Source organism: Equus quagga, chromosome 16 (assembly GCF_021613505.1).
Source record: "Equus quagga isolate Etosha38 chromosome 16, UCLA_HA_Equagga_1.0, whole genome shotgun sequence".
NCBI classification, from domain to species: Eukaryota; Metazoa; Chordata; class Mammalia; order Perissodactyla; family Equidae; genus Equus; species Equus quagga.
Window position 1 is genome coordinate 23,450,355 of NC_060282.1, and position 23,055 is coordinate 23,473,409.

General features: G+C 36.9%; 1 protein-coding gene across 1 annotated transcript in view; it reads left to right on the forward strand.

Moving 5' to 3' along the window:
• Positions 1 to 1,606: 1,606 nt before the first annotated feature.
• The window catches only part of EIF3H (eukaryotic translation initiation factor 3 subunit H), a 95,881-nt gene continuing 74,432 nt past the window's right edge, over positions 1,607 to 23,055 (forward strand). Inside the window, exon 1 of the mRNA XM_046642647.1 lies at positions 1,607 to 1,765. Coding sequence (XP_046498603.1) covers positions 1,634 to 1,765 — 132 coding nt within the window. The 5' untranslated portion in view covers positions 1,607 to 1,633. The remainder of the gene's footprint in view (positions 1,766 to 23,055) is intronic.

The window sequence follows — 23,055 nt, forward strand, 5'->3', positions numbered from 1 at the left end:
AAGTGTCATTGCTTCTAGGCCCTCCCTTCCTAGTTAGGGTGATCATATTGATTTCCTATTTCAAATTCTACGTCATAAGTCTTGTCTCTCTCTCTCTGTATTTATACATCTTGGCTCTGGGATATTTCATGCAGAGGGCCCATGTGCACTGCCTTGGTTCAGATTAAAAGAACCCCTGTAGTGTGATTAGCACACATGACTGGAAAACTCTAGTAGAACATTTCTAAGGACAAAAAATTGAAAAGATATTTTAAACTTTACTTAGTTTTATTAGTGGTAGGATTGGCATTGTGATTTTGAAACAAGACTATGTTATATGTGTTGTAGGACAAAGCAATTAATAAATTTATTATTGTTTGCAAGTAAGCTGGATGTTTTCTGATGTTCATCATTCCAGCTATCCAATGATAGGCACACACCTCCAGTTTTGGTTCTTCCATGAGGGATTTTCTTTCTTTTTCCTTTTTCTTTTTGGTTATCTTCATATTACTGATTTCTAGTATAATTCTACTATAATCAACCTTCAATACTTCTAAAATTGTGGAGACTTTTCTGTGGCCCAGAATGTGGTCTATTTTGATATATATTTCATGTGCACTTGAAAAGAATGCATATTAACTTTTTATTTTGTATCATTAGGAATTTGTCAGGTGTAACTATTTTTGTTCCCGGATTGTAATACAACACCAGACACCGCCAACAAAAACAACAAAAAACTTTAGAGCAGGACATGCCCTTCATGGTGTAGCTACTTCATCAGTTCTGCAGATATTTATTGAATGAGTAAACATTTCAAAGCAACGAATAGGAAAAAAGTCATTTGGAAGCAGAGAAAGAATGTTTTAAACTCCTTATTTAAAACGGTTTTCTAAAGCTAAGAATTATTTTATAGACTCGAAATGTATATTTCAGAGAACCTGCGTCATAAGTCAATGTGATTTTTAGGTAATGTGTTCTGTAACATTCTTCAGCGTTTTACGTAAAATAACTTCTTTGGTACTTTACTCAGGTAAATCCTACATGAACCTAACAGCGACAAAGGGCTATTAGTTATGGGGATCCTTATCTAAGTTCTCATGTTTTAATTAATTTCTGTGTGATCTAAGAGTCTAGAGACCACTATCCAGAATTACATAAGACAAACTGCAATATCAGCTCGCCACTATTTAACCGAATGACGCTGGACAAATCACGTCTCAGTTTCCTAATACGTGTAATAGAAATTAGTACAGCCCTTCATAGTTTACAAAATTGTGAATGTGGCTTAACAAAAAATATTAGAAGTGGAAGCATTTTCACGCGTGAGACGCTAGAAAAATGCGACCTATAATGCTATTATGATCAACTGCCTAACGGAGACTGACTAAACATAAAATAGAAAATTTTTTTAAAAGTCTACTTTTTCTTAAAAAATTCGGTGGGAAAGCAGCCGCAAACGCATAATGCGCATGCGCCAAGGATTCTATCGGGCGGTAGAAGACGCGACGCGGAGAAAAGAAGGGAGGCAGGGCTCCACGCTAGCTTTTCTTCTCAGCTCCGCCCCTCGAACACCGGACCGCTCTTGACGTCAAGTGACGTTATACTTCCGCTTCCGGTTACTCACGTTTCTCTTTCTTCCTGTCCGGCTGAAAAGATGGCGTCCCGCAAGGAAGGCACCGGCTCTGCCACCCCATCTTCCAGCTCCACCTCCGGCCCGGCAGGGAAAGGCAAAGGCAAAGGCGGCTCCGGAGATTCGGCCGTGAAGCAAGTGCAGATCGATGGCTTGGTGAGTGGAGTTCTGTCTCCCCCGGCACACGTGGGCAGCTCAGTTCCCAGCCCCGTCCCGCCATCCGCGCTTCCAGGCAGCCTCTCCTCTGGACTTAGTGAGGCTGGGCCAAGGTTTTCCCCTAAAATCCTCCTCTTTTATCTTCTCGTTTTGTTCGGGAGACGCAACAGTCTTCTTTGTCTTCTGACGGGGGAGATAAGGGCTGAGAAAGGGGATAGAAGCTAGGGTTGTGTGTGACGGATTCTTGGGGTCTTGTTTTGAGATGTCAGGGAGGGGAGAGTTGGAGGAAGAGTCTTATGGAGACAGGTGGGTGACGGAGGTGTAGAGAAGAAGCGAGGACTCTAGTTTAGGGCTTTTGCGAGGAGAGAGTAAGGTGAACTTCATTGCTTCTCTGTTGGAATCTGACATGAGTAACTTCCCAAGTGGAGATGCACTTTGTAGCCACTCTTGAGCCTGTGTTGCAGCGCTTTACCTCAAACCGCGCGCTTGCAATAAACATCTTTTATGTTGGCTTTTCCTTTCCTTATCTGTGAATGTTGGCGTGCCTCAGGATTTGGGTTTCGTCTTCCTTCTGTCCACGCTCTGCTTGGCATAGTGTAACAAAGTATAAAAGCACACCTCCGGAGCCAGACTGCTTGAGTTTGAATCTCAGCTCTAAAATTAGCTGAGTAACATTGAGCAAGTTAGTTATTCTCTTTGAACGTCATTTTCTTCATCTGACTTGTGTTGAGGATTAAAATTCGCTGAATATGTCTTTATAACTAGTACAATATCTGGGACAAAGCAAGCTACCATTTTATTTTAGCTGTTGCTCTTACTGTTTGTAGTCGTTATAGGAGTAGACTCTCTTTAAGGTATCGTCATCCTTTCTCATGGCTTTAAATATTCTTTATATTCTCATAATTCTTAGGTTTATATTTCTTGCCAGACTTGGCTCTTCACTGCTGCTCTTGAATATGCAACTGTCTGCCTGACATCACTATTTGACTATTTTATCGGCACCTTAAATTTGACATGTCCAAAATAAAATTAGTGACTTCCCTTCCTCCTTCCTTTCTCCCCCTCCTTGGTCTTATCTCAGTCTTTCCCATCTTAGTAAGTGGAACTACCATCTATCCATTTGAACAAGTCAGAAAACCTAGGCCTTAACCTACAGTTGTTCTTGTTTTTTACCCTCAACTTCCAGTCCCTTAGCAAATCCTGTTGGTTCCACTTCCAAAATATATCAAATTCATCTGCTTTGCCTCTATATGCCACCAGCTGTATCCACTTACAATAAAATACAGACTTCTTACCACAGTTCAAGGTCCTGCTGTTCTTGTCTCTTTCCCCATACTCACCTTATACTTTCTTCTAGGTTCCAGTCACAATGACCTTTCACTTCTTTGTTTTCTCTGCCTGAAATACTTTCTCAAATATTTCTTCCTTCTCAGTGGCTTCTCTTGATCTTTTATGTCTTGGTCTAAAGGACACCATCTCAAGAAAGACATTGCCTAACAAACTTGTCAAAAGTAGACCCCTCCCCACCACTCTCCATCACGCCACCCTATATTTCCTTCATAGCAGTCTTCCCTGCCTGTAACTATCTTGTTTGTTTTCTTGTTTTTCTCTCCCACCAGAATGTAAGCAACTGAGGGCAGGCAGGGACTAAGCTTTCTCACCTGTTATGTTCCCAGTACTGAACCTGTTAACTGACATAGATGGGATAAATGAATGAATAAAAGATTTCATTTTATTTTTGTGTTATTCCTAGTTCATGTCTTGATATCTTCTTTTATAGATTATTTAAATGCATCTTGTCTTATTCTCTTAGCCCTCTTCAGTCCATCCTTCATACTTTTATTAAAACATTCACTTAATGTAGAAGTTCAGATCTTGTTAACTTCCTTCCTGAAATGTTTTCACTGACTTTGCAGTGAATTTAAGGCCCACCAAGATGTTGTCCTTGCTTTTGTGTTTAGGTTTATTTGCTACTATTTCCAACCTTCACAGGAACTATACATTCCAGCCGCACAGGACTATTTCCTTAGCCTGATGTTTAATCACATTTGTTCTTGGCACCTTGATAGTGGCCAGGACCAATTTTTCTTCTTGTATTTTTGAACTTTTCGTTTCCTGCCTTTGGTTCTGTTTCATCACTTCTTCTGTATCTTTAGTATTACCTTTCCCTTATCATATGAACATTGTCAGGACTTTCCTATATTAAAATGTTCAGTTCTGTCTCTTTTTACTTAGCACTCTGTGTTCCGTCTTAGTCCGCACTTTTTCCCTCTTGAAGTCAGTGGTTAGAGAATCATCTGTATTTGTTGTGGTCTGTTCTTTGTTTGATTCACTGCTATTAGAATCTGCCACCAATTCTCTGTCTTAGTTTTTAAAAAGATCATTGATAGCATTAGCAGAGAACAGTAAAAAGTTTCAAAATATATATGCAAAATATTGTCTAAAATACATAATTTAAGTAATCAGAAAATAAACATCCAGTTACCTATCATTCAACTTGCGAAATAGAATGTTATGAGTACCTTTGAAGCCCTTTCTCCTATTTCATTTTTTCCTCCCATCCCTTCTCCCCACCATATCATCACTGTTGTGAGCTTTGTTTCCATGATTTCTTGGTTTTCTTTGTAATTTCACCGCAGAGTATTCCTAAACAATTTGCTTAGCTTTGCCTTTTTTTTTAATCAGTAGTTAATTGCTCCAACATCACTTAATTGTCCATGTTTCCCTCTTGACTTAAAATCACATACATGAGTGTGTCTGTGTGTGGCATAGAATTTCTTACTCTCCTCCTTTAATCTATCTGCACTTTCCTAAGCCAATGCTGCGCTGCTTTATCTATCGTGACTTTATAACATGTCTTAATATCTGGTGGGATAAAACACCAATCAGACGAGGAACCACCTTTCAAATCTCTCTTGGCTATCTTTGTGCACATCCAGATGAATTTTGGAATTGTTATCTTGTCAAGATCTTCCCAAAGATTTTATTTTCTTATTTTCTAAACAGACACATTTTCCTTAACCAAATCGGGTGCTTAAAGGATCCTTCATGATTCAACTAGAAGCTCCTAAAATTGAGTTCTAGGGAGGAAATAAAAAGTAATAACAACAAAAACCCTCATCACAATCACTTTTCTTTCAAATGTTTAATAAACATGATCCCCTTTTTTCCTTTTAACAACGCTGCTAGCTGCTAGGGATGTTTTGCTAAGCTCATCTTAACGTTAAGAAAGTGAAGTTTAGGGAGCTTTATTGGCTGAGAAGTTACCCAGTTGGAAGGGGCGTGAAGCAGGGATTATAACACACTCTCAAACTGGAACTTTTAACCCCTTTAGTTTATCTCCAGAGCAGTGGTTCCCAAAGCAGTGGACCAGCAGCGTCAGAATCACCTGGAAACTTGTTAGAAATGCACATTCCCTGGCCCTTCCCCAGACCTACCAAGTCAGAAACTTTAGGGGATGGAGTCCAGCAATCTGAGTTATAAAAGCCTTCCAGTGGTTCTAATGCAGGTGAAGTTTGAGAACCACTGGTCTAGAATCTAAAGACGAAGGATTAATAAGAGGGTACAAGAAGTATTGTGTTGGGGGGACGCAAACCAGAAAAGAATAGCACTCATTGAAATGAGCAGGAAGAAATGCTACAGACATTCCACTTTCTATTAAGTGACTGTGGGGCTGTGATGACAACAGTCACTACGTGGTTCAGAGGATAAAGAGTAAAACAAAAAGTGCTTAGCTAAAGGAGTCCCTTTACTTTTCTGATGAGGAAAAACTGATTAACTATTGAACTAGAGTGTATAAACATCTGTTAAAAGAACAAAAATTCAACCAAGTAAGGCAGCATCTAGCTTTACCTGTTTATATTAATTAATATGAATGAAATTTGAATTAAATCATAGTATATGTTCTCCTGTGTCTTGAGTCATACATATGCATATCTCACACCACGATTTTGAGATTAGTCCATTCTAGAGTGAGTATCTCTGCTTTTTTGTTTTTTACTTATTTTCTTTACTTTATAGCATTTCATTGTATGAATATAACATAATTTTCCTCATCTGACTGTTCATGGACAATTACATGGCTTGTTTTCCTTGTGTGAAACAGTATCTCTCAATAACCTTTTGATTATTCATTCCAGTAGACTTGCGATTGTTTTTTTTTTAAAGATTTTTTAATTTTTTTCCTTTTTCTCCCCAAAGCCCCCCAGTACATAGTTGTGTATTCTTCGTTGTGGGTCCTTCTAGTTGTGACATGTGGGACGCTGCCTCAGTGTGGTTTGATGAGCAGTGCCATGTCCACGTCCAGGATTAGAATCAACGAAACACTGGGCCGCCTGCAGCGGAGCGCGAACTTAACCACTCGGCCACAGGGCCAGCCCTGCGAATGTGTTTTTTAATGTTCCCTGTAGAGCGTCAGGGCTCACTATATCCTTTTGGAATGGAGGAGTGGATCTTCATTGTAGTCATGTGGTCTCATTGTTCCTAGATAAGATCAAGCTAATTCTTCATGTTGAACTGGTAAAACCCACCTCTTTCCCTAAACCAGTTTGAATCTTACCTTTCTTATGTACAGCATACCTTTTATATGGTCCCTGGACCAGCTAGATAAGCAGAATTGGCCTCACTTTGTAGCTTTTTAGAATCGCAGAAATACAGTATTTCAGAGTCTCAAGCCCCTCTCCTGACCTACTGTATCAGGTGATTTATAGCAAATTAATGTTAGAGAAGTACTGCTCTGGTCCACGTTGATCTCTTCCTTTCTCTATTCTTTTTATGATGACAGCTTGTATTGCTTGTTTTGGCATGTGATCATAGACTGTTAACTAATGGTTTACTGTTTATGTGTTTTTCCTTACTTACTGAGATGATAATCGGAAGACTAAAGTGTAAAACATTTCTGTCTTCCATAGGTCCAGTGCTTAAAACCCATTGCCTTTGAAATTTATTACCTTTTAAATTTTGTTTTCACCTTTGTGTAAAACGTTATCTTACTATTTAAAATTGTTAGCTACCTCATTCCTCTTTTACTGGAAATAAAGTAGAGTATGTTGTTAAGAATGAAAAAGTCAGACTTACGTATACTTTTTTGTTATTCAGGTGTTAGCTCAGATGTTACCTTATAGGGACTTTCTGATTGATCTAAAGTGGCCCCATTAGCTTACTGACCCTTATATCACCCTGTTGGGCCCTTGTTACTGTCTGAAATTTTTGTTTGTTTGTCTTCTCACACTAAAATATCAACTTTCTGGGGCTGACCCCGTGGCCGAGTGGTTAAGTTCGCGCGCTCCGCTGCAGGCAGCCCAGTGTTTCGTTGGTTTGAATCCTGAACGCGGACATGGCACTACTCGTCAAATCACGCTGAGGCAGCGTCCCACATGCCACAACTAGAAAGACCCACAACGAAGAATATACAACTATGTACCGGGGGCTTTGGGGAGAAAAAGGAAAAAAAATAAAATCTTTAAAAAAAAAAAATCAACTTTCTGAGAGTAGGACCAATGTCAGGTTTGTTTACTGCCATATTTACAAGTGTCTAACAGTGAGTGACACATAGAAAGCACTCCAATGGGTGAATTAATTAATACACAAATTTTCTTGACTATGAATCATGAGGAAACTGGGTTAGTAAGTGCTGTGTAGAAATTACTTGTCTGTTGGTGAGAAAAGAGCACAGCAGTGAGACTGGGAGACCAGTTAGCTTTATAAACTTACTCATATTTCTTAGTCTGTTTAGGCATCACTGTCTCATCTTTAAGAAAAATCACTCATGTTAATCGAGCACCTACTATTTACAAGACCCTGTGCAGGAAAGTTTGGTTAGATTATGTCTGATCCTCACAACAGCTTTGAGCGTAGATGTTATCTCTGCCTTATTTACCTGATAGTTATTCAGATCCAACGAGAAAATGTTGGTGGAAGTTCTTTGTGAGCTGAAATGAATAATTCAGATTTGTAAAGGGCTTATACTGGGCTGTGACATGTACCACTGTATATATTTTTTGACACACTGTATGAAGTTACAGAGTCTAGATAACAGCTTGTTAAACTCCCTGAAATGGAAGCTTTTGTCTGAAACCCTAGTCTCAAGTGGAAGATAGTTTGGTCTTTTAATGTTTTAACAACAACACGATTGTATGGCTCTTGGCTCCTTTCAATTTTCTGACTTCAGTGGAGAATAAATCAGTTGCTTCACATGTGTGAATATTTCAGTCAGATAACTAGAAACTCTGTCAAGCTCCAAAACTTTTACATTTTAGCCATTTTTAATTATAAATCTTTCTAAAGTATATTACATAAATTTCTGCATCTTTAGTCAGAGAATATTGAACACAGCGTAACCATGTTTTGATGACTTAGTATTATTATTGAGAATGTAATTTATTGCCCCATACTAGACAGGAGTCCTCAAGAATCCCTTGGGGTATTTACTTCTGTTTATTTCTATAATCAGTGTCCCCTGTCTTTGAATTTTAGATGTCTTGAGTAATTTATCTTTCCAGTTGGCTGCCTTCTTTTATTCCTGTTGTTGTTAAATTTATGTCTTTTACCCCCTTGATTTCTAGCTTTTCATTTGCTAGGGACGCAAAACCAGAGAAGCAGTCTTGTTAGCATTATTTCTAACACAAGGCTAAGTACACTCTGAATGAGGATTAAATTAAATATGCACTATGACATTTTGATTGCTTATTTATATTTTGCTTTGGCAAGTAAGATGTATTGCTTATAAATAATATTTTGTCTTTATATAGTATAAAAAAACACTTGACATACATTATTATATCTGAGGAGCTCCAGGAGCAGATAGAACCAGTATTAGCTGGATTATACATGTGATTCAATCGCTCATAGAAACTGAGTGGCTTTTCTTTGTTGTTGTTTTGTGTGTGTGTGTGTGTTTTTGTGAGGAAGATTGGCCATGAACTAACATCCATCGCTAATCTTCCTCTATTTTATCTGGGATGCCACCACAGCATGGCTTGATGAGTGGTGCTAGGTCCATACCTGGGATCTGAACCTGTGAACCTTGGGCCACTGAAACAAAGTTCTCGAACTTAACTACTATACCACCAGGCCGGCTCCAGAAACTGGGTGGCTTTTCGAGGACATGAAGTGAATCTGTCTTAGAGCTTGAACTCAGATCATATCTTGCCGTCATTGATTCATTCTGCTTCCCATTATTAATACCTGCTGCTTACGTTGTAAGGACTCAATAGATGTTAGTTTTTATTATATGCCACATACTGTTCAAAGTACTTTATATATATTATATCTTTGAAGCCATATAACAGCTCTTTGATGCAGGAACCGTTATTATCCACATTTTACAAGTGAGGAAACTGGGGTACCTATAGATTATGTGACTTGATGAATGTCAGGATACGGGGAAATAGAAGTAAAGGTGTTCACAAAATAATTAAACCAATGTTCCTTGCTCAAGCATCTGGAAGTGTATTTTCCGAGACTTCGACCTTTTATAAACTTAGACCTTTAAAATGTACAAGAAAGCTAATATATCAGAATCTTTGTATTTAAAAATCTGTCATATTCTAGGAGAAGATTTGTAGATAAAAGAAGTCAATTTAGTAAATATTCTCAAGTTTGGAAAAAGGCAGCATTTAGCCTATGGGTCACACGTATTAAGATATTGGGGAGTCAACAGTGAAGAAAATAAGAGGTATATTAAGGAGAGTTGGGAGGAGTACTGGTAGGTATTCCTAAATAAGGTAGTTTAACTGTCTAAGGTAGGCAAACCTAGTCCACCTGACTTTTCCATCTCAGGATGCTTCCAAGATTTGGATAAAGACCTCCTGGGCATTATTCCCTTCCATTATTGTGGGAGGGCTCATTGAAATCCATTGCCTTTTTAAAAAAAACTTTTTGACAGTGCTTCCTGTATTTATGGCATATATACCAGTGATGACAAGCTGCATTAGTCTTTTTTGTAACTATTTTGAGATAATTTAAGGTGGCCAGCAAACACAGTATTTCTGTGGAGGAAATGATTTAATAAATCAATTAACATCTCTGGGACTTGATTTCTTCTGCTTTAAAGTGAGGATAATGCATGGCCTTTCTATTTTGATAATGGAAACTTAATATACATAATTTCCTGTTGATGTTTAATCATTGTCAATAACCGTTTTGGTAGTTGGTATTGATTTTAGTAGGTGGTATTGGCTGCAGTGGGATTCCAAACCGAGTACTTTACCAAGCAAATGGAATATAATGAGAAATTTCAACTTGAGTAGTTGTAGCATATCTGGCCTAGATGAAATGGCATACATTATTCCTCAAATGCCTATTTTGACATTAAAAGGTGTGGGTGCCCAGTACGTTTTATGTCAGATTACTGGTTTCTTATCTTTTGCTTTCTTGTCACTTTTGGCTTCAGCTAGCTCTGGTAATTATAAATTTTGATCTTCTGCTTAATATCAAGGATTTCATGAGTTTGGCTGAGCAACTCCAGGTATTAACTCTTGACAGCATTTTTCTGGACTTTTACCTCAGTCCTAGCCCCGATATTGGGGAGAAAAGCCTCTACAAAGCATTAGGCTTTTTCCCAGTTCTTATTTTTGTGGTGAAATATTCTCGCTTTTACTTTACCAAGTCTACTTTAGATTGTTTTTTAGATGAAAGCTTCTGATTTCAGCACTTAAATGAAAACTTGGTTGCATTTGCTTTTCTCTTAGAAATTACTTCATACTTTTGTTTTTGTAATATAGCATTTAAATTATGGTACTTGGATATTATTTCATTTGGCAAGCTATGAGAAAATATACTTAAAGAGAAAATAGCTGTATTTTTTCCTGTAAAATACCGTTTATAGATCATTCTATAAAATGGTTATATCCTGTAAAGATTAGATTTAATAGCAAAGTATAGTGTAATTTACATATCCATCTGTTTGATGACAAAATGTACTTGTTTCATCCAAACTGAATGGGCTGAAATGGATACTGCAAGAGTATATGCAAGAGTAGTAGTCTGTATTTTTGTTGATGTTGGTACTGAGCCCAAGCAAACAAGAAAAAAAATCAGTTCAGCAAAATAGTGGTAACTCAGTATTAGTAAAAGTATAAAACTTTTTTACCCTTAGAGTCTGAATATCAGCTGTATTTTGGCATAAAGTTTTAAGATTTTATTTTGCCGCTAAATAGTACCTAAGTGCCACAGGTATTCATTTTATCCTGGTGATTAATATGAGATTTTTTTGTCAATAACTTTTATACTTCAATCCCTGTCCCCAGCTAGTTTCATTTAATGTAAATAGAAAACATTTATCTATCTGTGGGACGGTAGTAATGTGCTAAAATATGATTTTTAAAAACAAAAACAATATACATTCATTGTAGGAAGTTTGGAGAAATCACTAGAAAACCACAAGTAAATTAGTTTATAAGCTCATAACATGGGGGTGGATAGCACCCTTAAGATTTTGGGGTTTACTTTTCTAGTGCTTTTCTTATGCTTTAATAAATATGTACACTTGAAGTTAATGGGTTAAAGGCTAATAAATACATACACTTGAAGTTAATGGGTTAAAGGCTATGCTTGTTTTTAAGCGTTTTAAGCATGTTGCCAAACTGCTCTCCAGAATAGTTGTATAGTACAGTTTACTTTCCCACCTACAAAGTATTGGAGTGCTGTTTCTTGGCAGCATTGCCAACTGAAAGTTATGATTTTTAAAAATCTACGTCTTTTTTTTTTAAATTAAGTATGCATGTTAGTATGCTTGTTACAATGATTCAATTCAATAAGTATTTCCTGTCTATCACTGATAGCACTATCTGCCCAAGTCTCCCAGGCTTCTGGTATCATCTTTGATTGTTCCTCAGGGTTTCTCTTGGGTTCTCTTAAGATCACTTACTTAGTTTTTGAGTTTATAACTGTATTGTCTGCACTGTTCGTTTCTTACTCTCCTTTCTGAACTTCCAAAATCCTCATGTGACTGGTCTTACAGATTCCGTTTTGTTCTTGGCCATCCCACACAACGCTGCTGAGTAAATAATCATCTTCAGGATAGCCGGAGTCCTAAAATGCAAAAACCCATTGGAAAATCCCCATTACACAAGTAAAATCAAACTCTATAGCATGGCTTTTAAGATCCTCTTTACCTTTTGTTTTTAGCCTCCAAAAAGGGGCTTGTAGATACTGTTTTCAAGTTTGCTTTAAGGGTAGCCTTTAAAACAGTTAGAACCAAAATCTTTTCCTTTTGGATAGAAGAAAACTCCTGTTTCACATTTTGTGCAGAAACGCGTAGTCTTCACTTTTGTTCCAAAGGACCTCTTGAGCAAGAAGGTTAATAATCACTTTCTCCTGGGATTATTATGGTATACTTTTTATACTGGAGGACTGAAGCCCTTTAAATTTATTAGCCTTGTTTAATTAAATGCAGTCATTACGCTGGGTACACATGGTACACAAATCAAAAGGCGAAAAAGAGTAGGTAGTGAAAAGCAACTCACTTTCATTCCTGTCTTCACGCACCCTCTTCCCAGAGGCAATCACAGTTCTTTTTCAGTGTTTCCTTCTGGACCTATTCTAGCAAGCGCTGCCTCCTGTTAAGGAAGCAGAAACGAACTGTAATTGAAGCACCCAAAAGTCACCTGAAGGCCTTCCAATTAAGCAGTGGTCCATGCTCCTGAATATAAGAAACTTAAAGTGTGTTAGGAAGTAGACAGCTCGTAACAGTTTTGAACTTTTTTTGTTTTGTGTGAGAGAGGAAATGAATTTTGTTCCACCTAAGCTTTTTTATCACTCATTTTACTTTAGAAAAATTACCTTCCAGCTACATGTGGCAAAACTTGCGGATTGGTTATATATATTGGATTGGTAAAGTAAAAACTTAATGTTGTAAATGAAACATCCTTATCAGTTAACACTAATTGTTGTTATACATTTGTATGTTTGATTACATCATTGTACTTTCTCATGACTAATTTTTATGATGAGAGCAGTGCCGTTCTGTTGAATTTCTTGAGGCTACATTGCCCTTCTCCTCCTTTTCCCAACAATTAGTAGTTAATTTAACTTTAAAACTATGGACCATCAATGAGCATTAGATCTAAGAGAATAATAATGAAATATGCTCTTTCAACTGAAATATTATAGAAGTGATATTGATTAAGTGTATTGGAGCATTGTAACTAATCCCATATGTGTCAGGAGCAAAATATCTTTTTTTCCTATTGAAGTTACTTAAATTTCTTTGACATCAAAACTTAACAGCAGTGATTTAAATCCTATTTATTATTTGACTCAGTCAGTTATGAAATGAAACTCCTATCCCACTTGAGCTATAAAATGTGTTAAATTTAAGACGAATGCTGCTTTCTGCTTTTTGAATTTACATTTTGGCAATAACTACCTTCTTTGTTCAGTGTTAGAAAAAATGATCTAGGCTTAACCAAATAAGAAAACTGCCAAGTTCACAGATCAGTCGGTGAAAGAAGCCAGAATTAAATGAAAGTCTAGGTATTGACTTTACAGAATATGCTAAGGGGAGATTCTGTGGCATTACAGTTTCTTTGAGACTAAAATTCTTCTACAGTAATAGCTGTTCCTTGACAATGATTGATGTGAGAAATTTGGGCTGTGGGCCTTACCTCCCAGAATCTACGAAACTGGAGCAAAGCCAGCTCAAAATCATGCATCCTGTTTGACCTCTTCTCCAACTGGCCTGCAACTGGTGTAGTTTGGGCTATGTCTTTTTATTTCAGATTTTCAAGAAACTTGTAGAGCGGATCTAATTTTTGTCTTTAGCATGGACAATAGCATTTTTAAGGAAACTTACACACACACACACACACACACACACACACACACACAGGCATAGGTAGACAAATATTTTGAGTAAATCAACTTAATCTCTTTAATGAGATTTACTGAGACTTTTTAATGCAGATTGAAAGAATCTTGTCATGAAACCCTGTGATATTGGTTGTTAAAAGTCCAGATGATTGATAAATCTTAACAAAAATAGATATTTGATGTCAGGTGGTTGATTTTTAATGTTATATTTATGTCTTGTTAGCCTGAAAAAAAAAAATGTCTGAGAAGTAGACGCTGAACATTCCAGGGAGACAAATATCAGTGCCATGAGGGTACTTGGCATATTCTGGTCACTCACTAAGTATTTGTTGGATAGATGGATGGATGAGTGAATGAGATTAGATGAAACGTATGTTGTTATAATAGTACTTGTAACAGTAGCTAAATTTACTGAGGATTTACTAGGCACTGTGTGCTAGGCGCTTTGGGTGGATTATTTTTTAATCCTGGCAACAATGCTAAGAGATAGGTGCTGAATTACCTCCACAGAAGATAGGTGAGGCTAGGATAGATAAGGTAAGGACAAAGACCTGGCACTCAAACTTTATTTTGGATTCTAGTGCCAAGCCTTTCAACAGCTGTGCTATGTGAGTTTTCTGTTTGTGCAGACCAAAGATTCACATTTGTGGATTTACTCAAAGAATTAATTTTTAAGCTTTTACTGAAGTTGTCTTTCTCACTTGACCATTATTTTTTTTCAAAGATATAAAGATTAGTTCTAGAGTTACTGTGTACTAGACAACAAATGGAAGACAGCAGATAGAGGTTTGAATGTTGGGGCTTTAGCTGGGTTCCCTCACTGGTAAGTAATTCAGTTTTACCTCTGTCTTACAGAGCTTGCAGTTCAAAGTGGGCTTCTGCTGCTGGAGTAAGTTTGTTTTTACCCTTCTTAAAAATACAATATGCAGAAGAGAATCAAAACTAAGGGAGCAGTGTGGTCTGACTGCCACTGCGGAGTATGCCTGTCCTCTCCTGTAGAAGCAGCAAGTGGGTGGTAGAGGAAACTGGGCTTGATAGCCACACAGTTTGCAGTTCACGTCTATTGAGACAGTGTTATGCTTTGAGAGACATATCAGTGAAATAAATTAAAAAATGTTTGATGATAAGGTCTGAATGTCCAACTTCTGGAGTTGGGAAGAGAACTGTCTACCTGCTTAATGTGTTACAGATGTTGTAAACCAGTGCTGCCCAAAATGTGGGATGTGGTTCGTGAACTGCTTTCTGGTCTGCGTGAGACAAACACAGGATCGAGACTGAGTGTTTAGAAACTTTCTAGCAGTTTGATACTGCTGTGCTAGCCAAGCCTGTGATCCCTGGGCTTATATTTTCTCTGTCTTTTTAAAAAATTCCAGTTTTCTAGTAAGTAATCTTTATTCTTTTACTAAAATATTCATCTGTGATGGACTGGAGGAAAATGAGCTCTTCATTACTGATAGCTTGAGAAGCACTGTTATAAACTATTTTCATACCTCTTTTAGCTAATAGCATCTTTTTATAACCAGAGTATACTAATATTTAATAGAACCATATCTAAAATACTATTGTGATCACTAACTACCACTAGATTTGCTTTTTTTATTATTAGTTTTAGTGGTAAAACTTTAATAATTTCAGCATTGTGTTATCTGTGAACTGTTTAAAAAGATAAATAGATAGATTCAGTGTTTGCTTATTCTGGCTGCACAAAACAGGCTGCAACCTCTGAGCTTTCCCTCTGAACCCAGCTTACAAAAGAAGGTTAAAAATGGTAGCTGGTATAGTTGACAATTTAAAACTTCTTATGTCCCTCATCATTTTAACTGGGCTTTCAACAGATCCTTTTTATGTCATTACAGGGACACTGGGAAACCTGCTGCTTTCTTGGTGAAGATTTATTGCCATAAATTTGCACAAAGTTTAAATGGGTAGTTTGCTGATTTGTAATTGGCTTAGGTTAGGCTTCTCTTACACAGATCTCTCTGCCTGTTGAAAACCAGTCGATATATTCAGAAGTTACCTCTTTCACTTTGATGGTGTGTACAAATGCATATTTTCTGGTAATTTGTATATGTGTATGTGTGCAGTGATGTCTTTGAATAGAGTTGAAGAGTAACCATTTCAACAAGAGATGAGAATTTAAAGTCAGCAGGTGCTCAGGCTTATAGTGGGTGGATTTTTTCTCTTTCTTCTCCTTTCAAAGTCATTTAACCATGCTTCATTCAGCCCATATTTTACTAACATACCCGAAAACATATGGTAAAGTCAACATATATTTTGTCCACATCATTCCCTCAACTCAGCAGCATTGTCAAAAAAGGAGATTGGTTTGTTCTTCTTTGTGGAACTACTTTCCATGCAGTAAATTGCAGTAATTGCTGTATTTTAAAATGTTTTCACTTAATTTTTTATTTGATGTTTTTTGAATTAAAAACAAATACATGCTTATTATAACTAAGTAAATAATACAAAGATTCAAAAAAGAAAATGTGTGTCTTTCCACATCATTCTTGTTTATACACACATAAAATCATAACTGCGTTATATAGTAGGTTTTTATTACTATTAATTTTTCAAACTGTTTCTAACCCTTTCTGTGTCCTGGGTCTGTTTCGGAATCTGACGAATACCACAGACCTTTTTTCCGGGAAAATGCCCTTAAGTACACAGATAGAAAATATTTCTTATGCTTTTAAGAGGTTCTTAGGTCTTTTCAAATTCATCTGTGGCCTTCAGGTTTGAATATTTCCTTTTAGGACTTACACACTTTGAGAAGTATACTTGTTAATGTAGAGTTTTGGGAAGTGTAGACTTTTTTTAACCATGTCTTTTTTGGGGGGGGCGGTGGTAGACTTTTAAACATTTATCCAATTTCTGGTGAATTAGTTTTACATAAGAACATTTTTCTAGGTAACTGAAATTATCTATTACGTAATTAATCTCATTAAATTCCAAAATACTTTAACATAGTAGAACAGTTCTAAATGTTATACTTTGACTTCTAAAACCATACAATTTAATTTCTTGATTACTTAGGCTTAAAACTTGAGTTATTGTAAGCTTGTTTGTATATAGCTGTATAATTATATATTATACATAATGTAGGGATATAGTAGTGGTTCTTAACCTAGTTCCTTGGACTTTATAGCATTTCAGGAGATCTTTGAACTCTGAAATTGAAAGTAAAATCGGGAGTGGATGCATATATGAATTATTTCATCAGACTTTTTAGAGTGTATAGTGTTTTTTAAAGTTATTATTTCTACACAACAAAATCCACTCATTTTAAATGTACAGTTTGATGCATTTTAATAGTTGTAAGCAGTTGTATAATCGACACCACGATCAAGATGTAAAATAAAATAGTTGCCTTGCCCTGAAGAGTGTTCCCTTCTGCCGTCAGTATCCTCCCCCTCAGTTGGCCCCAGGCAACCACTCATCAGCTATAGTTTTGCCTTTTCTAGAGTTCCATATAAAAGAAATACAGTAAGTAAGATTTTGTTTGACTTCTTTTACTTACTCATGTTTTGGAGATTCCTCCCTGTTGTATGCATTGATATTTTGTTTCATTTTGTTGCTGAGTAGCATTGCATAGAATGGATATACTGCAGTTTGTTTATCCATCTGTGTTTGGTGGACCTTTGGGTTGCTTCCAGTTTTTGGCTATTATGAATAGCGCTACTGCGAACATTTGTGAACACGTTCAGATATGGAGTTTTTTTTGTTGTTTTTTGTGGGTATGTTTTCATTTCTCTTGGTTAAATTCCTAGGAGTAGGAATTTGGGTCATGTAGTCAGTTTATATTTAACTATAAGATACTGCAATTACTGTTTTCTGCCTTTCACCAACAGTTTTCATGGAGCTCTAGGTTTTTGTAAAGGTCTCAGTTTCTGCTTCTGTAACTCAGACAAGTCCAAGACAACATCTCCTGACCCAGGACAGACATTGGGTCGCAGCCCAGCTCTTAGCTGTTGGGGTATACCTACGTTTGATGTACCTTGGGGCACTGCTGTATTAACTCATAGCGTTAATTCTCTGGTTGGGAGTTTTCTCATCTAGCTTGGTTGACTTTCTTTTTAAACTTTTTAGAAATGTAGTTTATTCAACATTTCTATATGTACACAGGAATAGAGGGGGTTGATGTACTTCACACTGGCATATTGCAAGGCCTGGAAGTCCCAGATTCTTTCTTTCTTTCTTCTTCTTTTTTGGTGAGGAAGATTTGCGCTGAGCTAACATCTGCTGGCACTCTTCCCCTTTTTTTGCTTGAGGAAGATTAGCCCCGAGCTAAGAGCTCTGCCAGTCTTCCTCCATTTTGTATGTGGGATGCCTCCGCATCATGGCTGATGAGTGGGGTAGGTCCATGCCTGGGATCAGAGCTTGCAGAGCACACAGAATTTGGCCAAATGGGCAGCCCCTAAATATATTTCTTAAATAGTTTACTTTTTAATTCTGACTTCATTAGAGTTGCTACCTTTATTAGAGGAATTTTTGGGGGTAGCTTCATAGACCGTATTTATTAGGTAAATATTCACCCTGACACTGGTATTAGAAATATTGCTGATTAGGGGCCGGCCCCATGACCCAGTGGTTAAGTTTGCATGCTCTGCTTTGGCAGCCTAGAGTTTTGCTGGTTCAGATCCTGGGTGTGGGTATGGCACTGCTCATCAGGCCATGTTGAGGCAGCGTCCCACATGCCACAACTAGAAGGACCCACAACTAAAAATATATAACTATATACTGGGGGGATTTGGGGAGAAAATCAGGGGGAAAAAAAAAGATTGGCAACAGTTGTCAGCTCAGGTGCCAATCTTTAAAAAAATAAAAGAAAGATTGCTGATTAAAAGCCATGGTAAACCTTTCCTGAAAGGATTTTGTTGATATATTGTGTTTCATAATTCCTCAACAAAAATTATGAAATTGATAGTCTTGAATTATGCAATGGTATCTTAAGATTTAACTGTTTCTGCCAATAGATTGGGTTTGTTATTTGTATGCCAGTGCTTTTAGTAAAAGCCTGAAAGTGTACCGCTCCCACCCTAGTGTTCATCCATCTCTAGGCCTTTTTATTCTGCTAAAATACAACTTGTATACCTTATGAAAAGTAAATATTAGCATTTTTATTTACAAGATTTAAAATCCATAGTTGGCAAGTATTCTCTTCACCCAGGTCTTCATAGGGCTGACTGCTTGTTCTTCAGTGCTCGGCTCAGGTGTCATCTCAGAGAGAGAGGCCTTTTCTGGGTCACCCCAGTTAAGGTTACCTCCCCATTACGTTCCCCTGTTTATTTTCTTCATAGCACTTTTCACAGTCAGTAATCACATTAATTTTCTTAATTGTCATTCTGGAATAGTGGTTCTTAAAGTGTGAGAATGCCCAACACTTTTTTAGAGGGTCCCCAAGGTCAAAATTATTTTCATAATAATATTTAAACATTATTTGTTATTTTTACTCTGTTTTTCATAAGTATTCAGTGGAGGTTTCCAGATGCTACATGATGTGTGATGTAAAAGATTGAATGCAGAAGCAGATTTGAGAATCCAGTTGTCTTCTATTAGGCTAAACATTAATAAGATTTACAAAAATTTAAAACTGTCTATTCTATCGCGATTAAAATTTCTTTTTGAAAATGTAAATGTTTTACAAAAATGTGAAACTCATTTTTGTATCCTAATTAATTTTTTTGTTTTGGAAAATATTTTTCATTAAAATGTAATTTATGTTAGCATATAATGCATTTGTTATAGTTGTAAAGTGACTAAATGTTTTGAACATTTTTCAATTTAATATCTAATATGTAAATATCAATGTAAAAGTTATTTGGGGTCCTCAATAATTTTTAAGAGTTTAAAAGGATCCTCTGACGAAAAAGTTTGACACTTACTCTTCTAAAATATGAGCCCCGTGAAAGTAGACCTTGTGTGTTTAATTTAGGTTCATATTCCCAGTGCCTGGCAGAGGTAATTGGCCTGTAGAAGTTACTGACCAGTTATCTAGGTGAATGGATTAATGAGTGAACAAAAGAAGCTGAAAATAAGAGAAGTCTGGTGATTCTGTGCAGGGCTTCCAGATCTTTCTGTAGTAACTGGTCTTTGTAGACATCATATTTGATTGAATGATTGATGATAGAAAATTATCCTAATTCGTCAGAAAGCACAATCTTTATTTTGGCCAGATTAAATTGTTCTCTGTTATGAAACTGCAAGTTTTTTTTTTAAATTTTTATTGAGTTAATGATAGGTTATAATCTTGTGAAATTTCAGTTGTACATTATTGTTTGTCAGTCGTGTTGTAGGTGCACCCCTTCACCCTTTGTGCCCACCCCCCACCCCATCTTTCCCCTGGTAGCCACTAATCTGTTCTCTTTGTTTACATTTTTAAATTCCTCATATGAGTGGAGTCATACAGAGATTGTCCTTCGCTAACTGGCTTATTTCACTTAACACAATTCCCTCAAGGTCCATCCATGTTATTGCAAATGGGATGATTTTGTTCTGTTTTACAGCTGAGTAGTATTCCATTGTATATATATACCATATCTTCTTTATCCACTCATCTGTTGATGGGCACTTAGGTTGCTTCCATGTTTTGGCTATTGTAAATAATGCTGCAATGAACATTGGGGTGCATAGGACTTTTGGAATTGCTGACTTCAAGCTCTTTGGATAGACACCCAGTAGTGGGATAGCTGGATCGTATGGTAGTTCTATTTTTAATTTTTTGAGGAATCTCCACACTGTTTTCCATAGTGGCTGCACCAGTGTGCATTCCCACCAGCAGTGTATGAGGGTTCCTTTTTCTCCACAACCTCTCCAACATTTGTTACTATTAGTTTTAGATATTTTTGTCATTCTAATGGCTGTAAGGTGATATCTTAATGTAGTTTTGATTTGCCTTTCCCTGATGATCAGTGATGATGAACATCTTTTCATGTGCCTATTGGCCATCTGTATATCTTCTTTGGAGAAATGTCTGTTCATGTCTCACCCCAGTTTTTGATTGGGTTGTTTGATTTTTTTGTTGTTGAGTTGTGAGAGTTCTTTATATATTATGGATATTAAGCCTTTGTCAGATATATGACTTGCAAATATTTTTTTCCCCAGTTAGTGGGTTGTTTTTTTGTTTCAATCCTGTTTTCATTTGCCTTGAAGAAACTCTTTAGTCTGATGAAGTCCCATTTGTTTATTCTTTCTATTGTTTCCCTTCTCTGAGAAGACATGGTGTCCAAAAAGATCCTTTTAATACTGATGTCAAAGAGTGTACTGCCTACATTTTATTCTAGAAGCCTTATGGTTTCAGGTCTCACCTTTAGGTCTTTGATCCCTTTTGAGTTTATTTTGGTGAATGGTGAGAAAGAATGGTCAGTTTTCATTCTTTTACATATGGCTTTCCAGTTTTCTCAGCACCATTTGTTGAAAAGACTGTCTTTTCTCCATTGTATGCCCTTAGCTCCTTTGTCGAAGATAAGCTTTCCATAGATGTGTGGTTTTATTTCTGGGCTTTCAATTCTGTTCCATTGATCTGTGCACCTGTTTTTGTACCAGTACCATGCTGTTTTGATTACTGTAGCTTTGTAGTATGTTTTGAAGTCAGGGATTGTGATGCCTCCCATTTTGTTCTTTTTTCTCAGGATTGCTTTAGCCATTCGGGGTCTTTTGTTGCCCCCTATGAATTTTAGGATTCTTTGTTCTAATTCTGTAAAGAATGTCATTGGGATTCTGATTGGGATAGCGTTGAATCTGTAGATTGCTTTAGGTAGACTGGACATTTTTACCTTCCAGATCTATCTGTACTAACTCGTCTTTGTAAACATCATATTTGATTGAATGATTGATGATAGAAAATTGTCCTAATTCATCAGAAAGCACAATCTTTATTTTGGCCAGATTAAATTATTTTCTGCTGTGGAACTGAAAGTTTTTGATAGGACTTTGAGAGAGAGGTCTTAGAGATTCTGCTAAGTCTTCCTTTTTAGGAAGGATGGAAGGTTTTACCCATCATGCTTATTATTAACTTTCAAATTTTAGGTTTATTACTTCTGGCATAATTAATTTGGATATTTTAGACTGTTAGTTATATTTTATCCCATAATATTGAGAATACTTTCTTAGAAATTAAGTTCTTTGTTGCTTTAACCCTTTTAGGCAGTTAGGTTTTCATTTTTTTAAAAGCCAGACTTTTTAAAAAACAGTATTATGTTCATTAGAGATTACAAAATAGTCTGCTTTGCTCTTTCAAATTATCTGCACTGGATAATAAACAATAGTAGGAAAAAATGGTTCCTCTAGGGTAATTTCTGCAGACAGGACATCTGTTTACTATCTCGCAAGTTGAGATTCTTTGCTAAGATGTGCCCAACTTAAAAGCGTGCAAACCTCAGAAAGCGAGGAGATGGTTGTAGAGACAGCTGACCTATTCAGAGAACAATTCTTACTGTGCAGGGCAAATCAAGTAGGTTAATAAGCATTTAAACCCAGAATGTGACAAAGATTGGGAGATGTAGAAGAATTTGGTAATTCAGGGTTCTGCTGACCAGTTTATTTCCATTCCTAGAGGCATAATTTATATAATAATCTTCATTTACCCACTAATTTATAGGATAAATTAGCACTAGTTCATAAGCAGTCTTAAATATGGGGTCAAGCCATAAAGCATAAGTCTTGTTCTGCTTCTAAGACGGTTTGCTGGCATTACCTTTTCTCTCATTTCTATACTGTAGAGATTTTCCAAGTAGGGTTTGAGTTCTTATTAGGGGTGATATTTATACTTCTGTAAATAAAATGCTCACTTTTGGATCTGTATTTCTCAGTGTACTCACTTTTCAGCGGCACAAGGAGTCTTAAAACAGGAAAGGAAACCTGTGGTTTAACCAGTTGTGTGCATTGCAATCACCTGAGGAGTTACAACAAAACAAAAAAGGAAGGCTGGCCCATACAACCTCGTTAAAAGTGGGAATGAAGTAGGATGTTAGAATAACTTGGAGTGGGGCCGGCCGAGTGGTTAAGTTCGTGTGCTCCACTTCAGCAGCCCAGGGTTTTTCTGGTTTGGATCCTGGGCGCGGACACAGCACCGCTCATCAGGCCATGCTGAGGCGGCATCCCACATAGCACAACCAGAAGGACCTACAACTAGAATCTACAACTATGTACTGGGGGACTTTGGGGAGAAGAAGAAGAAGGAAAAAAAGGAAACTTGGCAACAGATGTTAGCTCAGGTGCCAATCTTTAAGAAAAAAAGAATCACCTGGAGAACCTAAAAACAAAAATGGAAAAAACCAAAACTGAAAGAAAAAAAACCCAGCCCAGTAAAGGAGCCCCAGCCCAGACCAGTTAACTCTGAATTTCAGGGATTAGTTCCAGGCATCAGTATTTTTAAAATACCAATGGCTCTAATATGTAGCCAGGGTGAAGACCTTTCTTCATTTATTTAAAAAAGGTCCTTAGGTCATTTTGATAAGCTGAGAACAAGTGATAGAGAGTTC